The sequence below is a fragment of the Engraulis encrasicolus genome, chromosome 24, assembly GCF_034702125.1.
Source record: "Engraulis encrasicolus isolate BLACKSEA-1 chromosome 24, IST_EnEncr_1.0, whole genome shotgun sequence".
NCBI lineage: Eukaryota > Metazoa > Chordata > Actinopteri > Clupeiformes > Engraulidae > Engraulis > Engraulis encrasicolus.
In genome coordinates, this window is record NC_085880.1 from 44447206 (window position 1) to 44456494 (window position 9289).

Below are 9289 nucleotides of genomic sequence, written 5' to 3' on the forward strand. Positions count from 1 at the left end.
TTTTGCCTCTTGCTGCTGATTTGACCACCGTTTAGTGGCACATTTAGTGCGTCTTAAATATGGGCAACGTCAAATGCAAACTAAAGGTGGCTTTCACACTCTCCCTGTATCAATAGCCAGCAATGGCACCAGCTGCTTTGGCGCTTAACTTACTTCTCTCGCCGATCACAGCACAAACTATTTGGCCGTCAGAGTGTGATCACATTCGGGAAGCAGTAGGCCTATGCCTGTGTGTGCGTGCGTGCTTTTGTGCGCGGGTGGGGAGACAGGGGTCCTGATCGTATGCATCTTGAGATATACACAGTCGCAATTGCAAGAAAATCTAAATTGTTTGAAAGCCCGGTCACCTCTCACAAGTGCATCGCATAGCCTATTCATGCATTTCTACTAATTTCACACATTGTAGGCCTAGACTGCCTATGGAGAAGAGAGAAACTGTCACGGCAGCGCGATTTGCTCTTGAACACGCCCTCACCTCCACATTAGGTGCGCGTTTCCCTTCCACAAGAAGAATTTAATAATTTTGAAGTGAAATGTTAAACAAAAAAAGGTAAAATTTAGTCATCCTTGGTTAGGCTACATAAAACATGAAGAAGTTAGTCAGATGGGATTCGCCATTCTTCATCCTAAAATTGATTAGAATGCAGGAAATTGCATCTAAAAAAACATTTTTTTTGGGAGAGGACTCCCAGACCCTCCGCTGACCACAGCACCCCCTGGTCAAAATGAGTTCCTGCGTCCCTGCAATTTGTCTTGGTGACAGTGGAGTTAGGCATCCCATGCAGCCGCAGAGGTAGATTCTAGCGGCTTCTCATAGGTATCTGATATCGATAGCACATAATAGTGCAGACAACCGCCCTTGATGTAGGCTACTCTGACTGTTGTCATGATGGTTGTTCATCTACCAATTTTACATATTACATTTTTGTACCTGTAGGGGGAGGGCCATGGGAAAACAAAATTGAAGTGGGGGGAGGGCCATGGGGAAAAAAATTGAGGTGGAGGGGGGGGCCATGATTTTTTTTTTTGACCGGACTTCCAGCGCACCAGCCCTCCCCCCCCGGTAAATAACGTACAGTCCCTTAACATATTCTAATGCAAGATGAGGGTCTTAGGGTTTAAATGCAGTCATGTTTCATGTTTTTATGTGCATCAGAGGCTAAGATATTTAGGTTTTTATAGGCTGAGGGCAACGTTTGCAGGTGTTTTAGGCATCAATGGGTTAAATAAGTTGTAGTTTCATTTATTTACACGAACCAAAGACAACACGTGTAGGCTACTTGCAAGTTACGATGCTGAAGTTATATTGGGACAGTTGAACAGTGTTACCGAGGACCTATGCTCGGAGCCCTATCGCACAAGATGCATCGTGTTTCCACGAAAGTAAAAAAATCTATAACGGTAGTGGTGCCGTCACGATAAAGACCCGTTTTTCATGGTTGGGCCACACTTCCACGCCCAATGCATTTAAATGGGCCGTCCGACTCGTGGTTGTTTCGATTGATGGACCTGTCAAGCTTCCAGGAAAATGTGAGGAAGAAGCAGAGTGTAGAGAAGCGAACATTGCATTGGAAAACACACTGTCCAACTTAATTTGTTTTAGCCTACTCCACAGTGTGATGGGGCATACATGCTATAATGTATCCCTTCAGTAATATTCTTTCCCTAATCAGTTTTCTATCGGAATTGGGCCATCACGTAAATCTACCACAAGTCGGACAGCCCATTCAAATGCATTGGCCGCGGAAGTGTGACCCAACCACGAAAAACGGGGCTTTATTGCGACGGCACGACAAATGTTACAGATTATTGATCGGCGATTCGTGGCCACGTGACGATATAGCGTGCGATACAGTTGATTCTCGACAATGAGCCAATTCCTTGTTCCAAACTACCGCAGCTGCTAGTCCGATCAAAAATGCATGTGACTTATATTAAATGTTTTATTTCCATTGTCGTTGAGTCTGTGTAGCTATGTAGCTACAAAACAATAGACACATCTAGTTTACTACTTGTATTGAAGGATATGTGAACAATAGTCTCGCTGCCCCTACAGTTACGACGGATACGGATAGCGCAGACCTAGAATGGAGCAAAAATCAAAAATAGCTATGTTGACTTGTAGGCGACAGTCTGAAAAGAGATAACCCGCCCTTTATGCTGCGTAGGCCTACTGTTTTTTCATGTCCATTCACAATTAGTGTATTCTGCAGTCTTGAAAAAAAAGAGGTTGTGTATTTTTAATACAGTATCTACTTTCAATCATCATCACAATCTGTCCTAACACTGTAAGTAAACAAACATAATTCATCTGAAGGAAACACTGCACTCGTATTTCAGGACTCTTTGCTAACCTCTGGGCCAAACCAGGGAATATGGTTTGAGAATAGTTAATCTAATAAACATACTGATCTACTTTTTCAACTCTTTTGTGTCAGGACACACCTTAAACATGGGAAACAACTCCTCCAACAGTAAGACCACCAGAATCCATCCTCCAGAAACACCTATATTTGCCGCTAAAGATTATGACTTCAGAATCCCAGCACTTCTGTACGTCCGGGAATGGAGCACGTTCCTGGCATTTGCAGAGAAACGGAGAACGTGGAGAGACGAAACGGCAAAGGATCTGGTAATGAGGACAGGCACAAGGCAGACTGATGGCACACTGCAGGTACCTGGTATAATAGGGTGTCAATATTATATCATATGTAAATCCAGATATATTTAAATTTAAATTTAAAACACTGGAGACTGAAATTACTCTAACAAGAGAGTCAAAAAGAAGAGCAAATGGAACACTTATTTCTGGGTGGGACCAAATGTTCCACCAAAGATTCTTTAAGTATAGAGATATACCAATGTAATAGGTATGGGCACCTAACATGACCAGATTCCGGTCTGCCTAAAGGGCGTGTCATAATACTCCTAGCATTGAATAGAACAGTCCTTAGGTCTGCCTAAAGGGGGATTTCCCCCCACCCCCTTGCAAAAATAGAACCCGGAAACAATGGGCCAATGGAACCTCTCTCTCTCTACTCTCTCTGGTTCCACTCTTTTAAGCCCTATTCCGACGGGACTAGATTAATGGGGGGACCTAGGGTAAAGTAAGAATAACCAGGAAATTTAGTCCCGTCCGAACGCACCATGTCAGTAAAGATAGCGGAGTATGTTTTCTAAACTTCACGGCGAGTGTTATCTAAGAAATTGTCCTCTGTAATACTAATCCCGTCCGAATGCGACCCTATGTAAAGATGTCGCACAATATATCCAATCTCTCCGGGCTTGCAAACAAACTGTCAGTTTTGTTTTAGGGAGTTGTTCCAAGCAGAGTTGACCGATACTTTCACTTTACTCACATACTATTTTTTGTTAGGGTTTTAGAATACAACCATATGTGCCTTTTTGGCATTGATGTTGATAGTTGAAATATTTGATATTGTGAAGGTGTTGCAAACTGCCTCAAAGCCTCTGAAAGGCCTCAGACTCCAGAAGGTTAAAGGCGTACAACCACACATCCAACATGCTACATAGGCTACACCATATTGGGAATTTATAGTTTGTCAAATGTGAATGTGCTCTATGCTTGCAATGTCATTTCCAGTGGTCTCCCATGAAGATCCTGAAAGAGGCAACTAAGGAAGGCTACCGCACCATGAACCCTTGTCCAGTCTTTGAGAGGAAGTCCGAAACCCTCTTCCTGTTCTTCATCTGCCTGAAGTGTGGTATTCAAGAATGGGCCCTCATTCCTGGCCAGTCTCGTCTATGCTACGTCACAAGCGGTGACTGTGGCGAGACCTGGAGCGACCCAAAGGACCTAACAAACATCCTCACCAACAAATTCTCTAACTGTAAGACCTTCGCCCTGGGCCCAGGTCACGGGATCCAGCTGAGCGGTGAGCTGAGCGGCAGCCTGCTTATACCCGCCTACGTAAAGGTATATGAGGGCATCTGGTTGCGTAACCGGTCCGTGGTGATACGCAACCAGAACCCGCTCACTCCTGACACCTGGCAGGTGGGTGAGCCCCTCACCATGAAGACCGGCGAGTGTCAGCTGGCCGAGGTGTGTAACAGGGAGGGGAGACGACAGGTGTACATGAATGCCCGCAGCGCTGGAGAGTTCCGACTGGAGGCGCTAAGCGACGATGGCGGGATTAGCTTCACCCTTCTCCCTGAGCTGACTCTCAAAGAGAGGCCAAATGGCTGCCAGGGGAGCGTACTGGCTTTCCCAGCCAGAGAACTTCCGGCAGGAGTAGAAGAAGGAGGACAAGAGGGATCCCAGGAGACGGCAGGACAGGGAGAAGGAGGACAAGAGGGATCCCAGGAGACAGCAGGAGTAGAAGAAGGAGGACAAGAGGGATCCCAGGAGACAGCAGGAGTAGAAGAAGGAGGACAAGAGGGATCCCAGGAGACGGCTCTGCTCTTCAGCCACCCGACTGCAGGGGAGGGCTACCACAGGAAGGACCTGGGGCTCTACGTGAGCAAGTCTCTGCAGGACCAACCCCCATGGGGAAAGCCCTCCATCATCCACCCAGGCACCAGTGGATACTCTGACCTCACCCACTGCGAGAAGGAGGGCCAGTTTGCCTGTCTCATGGAGTGCGGTGGAGGGGAACGCCTTCAGATTGTCTTCAGAGAGTTTGATCTCCACAGTCCTAGTGGAGCTATGCCAAAGGCTCCATGAGCTAGCCTGATTATCATCGACTTTCAAATCTCTTCGAGCCTTGGTCTGACCAAGAGCATAACAATTAACATTTCCCAAACAGCATGGTTGACCCGCCTCCCTTAATTTGCTAATGGTTGTTTTGCTTCCTGACAAAGTGGGAGGAGTTCCCGTTTTATAGGGAGCTCAGAAACAATATTTGTTTTGCTCTTGGCCTGACTAGAAGCAACGCTGAAGGTGTTTTGTCACTAGAAGGGCAGAGTCTAGCTACCATGAGCAGTCCTAAGCCACCAGTGCACAGGCAATTTGAACCATAACGACAATGATTTGGTCCCACCCACAGCAGTCAGCTATTTGAATAATGCTATTCCATACCTAGGTCAAATAATAAAGAGCTGTGGGAACAGCCCTGGCAAGTATGCTCTATGACAGTAATTCTTAAAGTGTGGTCCGGGGACCACTGGTGGTCCGCGGCATAGCTCAGGTTTTCTCAGGATTTCTACTTTTCCAAGACAAGCTAGCAGTAGGCTATATTTGTAACATAATAACAAAGCTAAATATAGCTGAAGTCATATTTTCAACACAATTCACAGGCTTGTGAATAAAAAGTAAGTGAGCTGCCTCGAAATGAGCAGTGTCAAATTGGCACCCGTCAAATGTCAATTCTGTTCACAGGTGATCCCTGAACATTTTTGGGCGGACAAAGTGGTCCTCGGTCTGAAAAACTTTGAGAACCACTGCTTTATGAGGTCGAATGCCTTCTCGGCATCTAAAGAAACGATAACCTCAGACTGTAGAGTGGTCAGAATGTAATATGTTAAGCATTTGAATCATGCTATTCCAGACCAAAAGAAATCATGTTTACCCGTCAGTCTACAATGTAAAACATTACAAGCCAGTTAAGCCAATTACTTGCCCTGCTGCCTTAAGTTTGTAAGTGAACTCAACTGTGGGCTAGGGGAAGCCCTCTGTCATCCACCCAGGCACCAGCAGCTACTCTGACCTCACCCACTGCGAACACGAGGGCCACTTTTCCTGTCTCATGGAGTGCTGTGCAGGGGAACGCCTTCAGATTATCTACAGAGAGTTTGATCTCCACAGTCCAAAGTGTAGAGACTGCACACCCGTTATCATTGTCATACACATAGCCTAATCCTTTTAATCTAATCAGATACATGGGAGATTCTGTTGGATGGGCCTTGCTTGATTCAAGACACAAACAAACAATGGTTCATTTTTGTGGAACAAGCAATAGTTCCTTATTTTCTCTCAATCTTGTTTATAAAAAAAATACAGTAACAGATAATTTATCATTCAATAGGCATATTTTATTCGATATACAGAATTTGCCAAAACGGTCTTTTAGCAGGACTGCCTCCCAGGCCTAGAATAATTACATGTTATGTCACATTCTATCACAGCTTTTTCAAACTGATCTCGTCATTGTCTTTTATACTGTACATGCAGTTATGTATTTTGGTTGTGTTTGACATGATTTGAATTGTATTCATCTTATGGGTCCTTGTAAATTAATCCATACAACTTAACTAATGAGCTGCCAAATTGGCCAGGGTTAACTTCAACACATTTTTATGCTCTGGTTTGGACTGTAACAGTACACTCAACTTATGATTAAGTTCGTATCACGATATTTGACCAACAGTTCGATACACCACATCATTTAAAAAAAAACCTATTAATTATAATTTCTCACTAGACCAGGTTAGAAGTCACTACTAAGTATTTAACACGGTTTAAAGGGAGTAATAAGGAGGATTTGAAACTTGGAGTCATATCATGTGGTTCTTTTCTGCACTCTTTGTATCACGATTTCTGGGCTGGATGCAATATCGTTACAGCCCTGGTACTGGTAAAATAAAGGTTATTGTATATCAAAAATGATGATGGCTGTAACTGTAAATAAACGTGATGATTGTAATTTTGTAACACACCTGTTTTAGTGTTTCACATAGGCTCCCTGCTGAAGAGACATCTTTGAATGAAAGTGAATGAATATGATGATGTCGTCAGGATGCTGGTATGAGGCTAAGTACTTGAAGCCCCTGGGGGGTTGCCTGAAGTACACCAATCAAACATGCTTGTGCAGATGGATTTCAATAGCATGAACATACAAACTTAATATGTTTTCTTTTTGAGTATGTATTGCAGCTCATCACATTTTTTAGTGCATTCAATTACATACAGCTATTGTTGCTGTCTGGCATCCTTGTTAAATCATTTTATATTAGTTTTCTTCTCATTATAAAACATAAATCGGTACTTCTGGTCAGTCTCCATTGATATATGCTGTATGTTGACATTATTTATTTAGAAAACAATAATTCACAAATAAATGGTAACAGTAGGGCCAATGATTACCAGCAATTCATGAAGTAACAAGGCCGACAGGCGGACAACAGATGCGTCCCTCTATGCCAGTTCCAACTATGCCATTTTCCCCCCCAAACGCCCCCCTGGCCTCCTCCTAGCCTGTCAACGCCCCCCGAGGATGTACTTTTTGTTTATTGGTCATCATGGACACTCCAAATATTGTGGCAGGCAGCAAGGCAGCAAAATGGCGAGACATGGCTTTATTTTTTGCAGTTTAGGGTATAATAAGTGTAGTAAGGTGGACCTTTAGATGTTAGTTTTCCTAAAATAATAACCATCAGACTGATACTTGTAATTGCACGACTACGCCACTGGGGGACTGCCACCCCAGAATATATTTTGATTTCAACCAATAAGGCACAACAGGTTCGGATAGAATGCACAAGAGACGTACCTTTGTTTTAAAGGGAATAACCCAATCTTTTCTTTATTAATACAATTTAAGTCAACAGTTAAAACCCTGCGCCGCTGGGATAAAAACAGTAATGCTCAAGAACGGGGTTGGCTGCCACAGGATAAAGGGTGTCACCGAGCCAGGCTAGCCGGGCAGGTTTACTAGTCGAGAATAAATTAGTTCACCACTCGTGCACGAAACCAAGGGCCTATGGTAAACACCATGCACACACACACACACGCTCATAGGCTCACTACGCTATGTAAGTGATTAAATGCACAATCAGTGTGGATATCCACTACACACAGAATAAATCCGTATAATAATACACACTCAAACTACTAGTCTACTGTATGGCCCTGCCCCGACTAGAGCAGCATACAGGCCTAGAACTGTGACAGCCAAACCCCGTAAAATAACAATGTGACAAGCTGAAGCGGCGGACAGGTAAAAGAAAATCAAACAAACAAACAAAAACAGAAAGGCTAAAATATTTTGGCTATGGGCAAAACAGCGGTGAGCAGCTGCCGCAAGCAGTCTGCCCACATAGACCCTCGACGTACTCTGAGGTGTCTGGAATCAGGTGAACACACACACACGGATCAGTACATGTTACATACAATTAGTGGACAAATGTTTAACATGAGCTACGCATGTGACAAAGAATATTTACAAGCTCACCTCCACCACACTGAGAGGGGGGAAGCCACAAGACTGGGGTTAGACGCCACGGGGACTCTGGCTCCTGAGAATGAACAATATATGTTTAAATACACAGCTCTAGCTGGTTGCAGTCATCTAGACAAAACTGTGATCACACATACCTTGCTGCACCCGTAGCAAAGGCACCGGGCATCATCAGCGAATACCGGCACACCGGGAAGGCTCCAAAGAGCCGGTCTAATTCATCTGATTTTATAAAAACAATGGCATAGCCACCAATTACGTATTAGCCACTGAGCGGCTACCTGAGTCCCGTGACGTCATGGGGGTATGGGAACTGCTGAGGGACACACCTTACTGAACAGGCAGTGCGCCCTGTTACATAAGCTTATCATCATTCTTGGATTTGGAAAAGAACCATAGGCTATGATTTGAAATTTCACATAGCCTAGATGAAGTAGGCTACATTACAAATTACCAGACATTTATTAGGCCTAACAACCTTTAGTATCACGCCATTTCAGCATTATGTGCATGTGGGAAAGAATCTAAACATCGACAAATAAAAAAATAATAAAACCGTGTGGGTGAATCATGCGCTTATGGGTTGACCCTTTAGGTGAAACTCAATTACCCAGAATGCTGCACGTGAGCTCATGCGCTTATGGGTTGACCCTTTAGGTGAAACTCAATTACCCAGAATGCTGCACGTGAGCTCTCTACCTGGGTGATTATGGAAAACAAACATGGCGGCAACTCGCTTTACTACCTTAATAATGTGTTAATCCGACGCTAGATTTCTTAACTGATGAAAATCGAAGGCAGAAATCAACATTGTAGTGTCTAAATATGAGGTCGATTGGTCTATTTGTGGCGTACATCACGATCGGCTGAGTTGTTGGTCTCACGTTTGTCAGTTAGCCTGTGGCTAGGCTACTTTTCGCCAACGTTAGCATCCGGTTTAGTATAGAAAGGCTATGCTTGCACGCATTCGCTCCGTAGTCTGCCGCCTTGTGGCCACAGGAAGGAACAATTTAAAGAAAGCGTTTCAGACGGACAACAATTGAATGAAAGCGTTTCAGACGGACGGACGGACGGACAGACAGACCCTGTTATAGAGATGCTGGACGCATCTAAAAAAATATGAAAAGATGATATGCAATGTTTCTGCTGAAAAG

At 44.1% G+C, this 9289-nt stretch overlaps 1 protein-coding gene across 1 annotated transcript; it reads left to right on the plus strand.

Moving 5' to 3' along the window:
- The first annotated feature begins 2452 nt into the window (after positions 1-2452).
- Positions 2453-4684, plus strand: LOC134441115 (sialidase-3-like). Its single transcript, XM_063191305.1, has 2 exons — positions 2453-2674; positions 3605-4684. Exons 1-2 carry the CDS (start codon positions 2453-2455, stop codon positions 4682-4684), a joined length of 1302 nt encoding a protein of 433 aa, XP_063047375.1.
- The last annotated feature ends 4605 nt before the right edge of the window (positions 4685-9289 follow it).

Excerpts from the sequence above, each read along its gene's own strand:
- LOC134441115 (XM_063191305.1), top strand. The coding sequence starts at position 2,453 with ATGGGAAACAACTCCTCCAACAGTAAGACCACCAGAATCCATCCTCCA. Across the intron at positions 2,675-3,604 it reads AGACTGATGGCACACTGCAG|TGGTCTCCCATGAAGATCCT; the intron begins GTACCTGGTATA and ends TGTCATTTCCAG.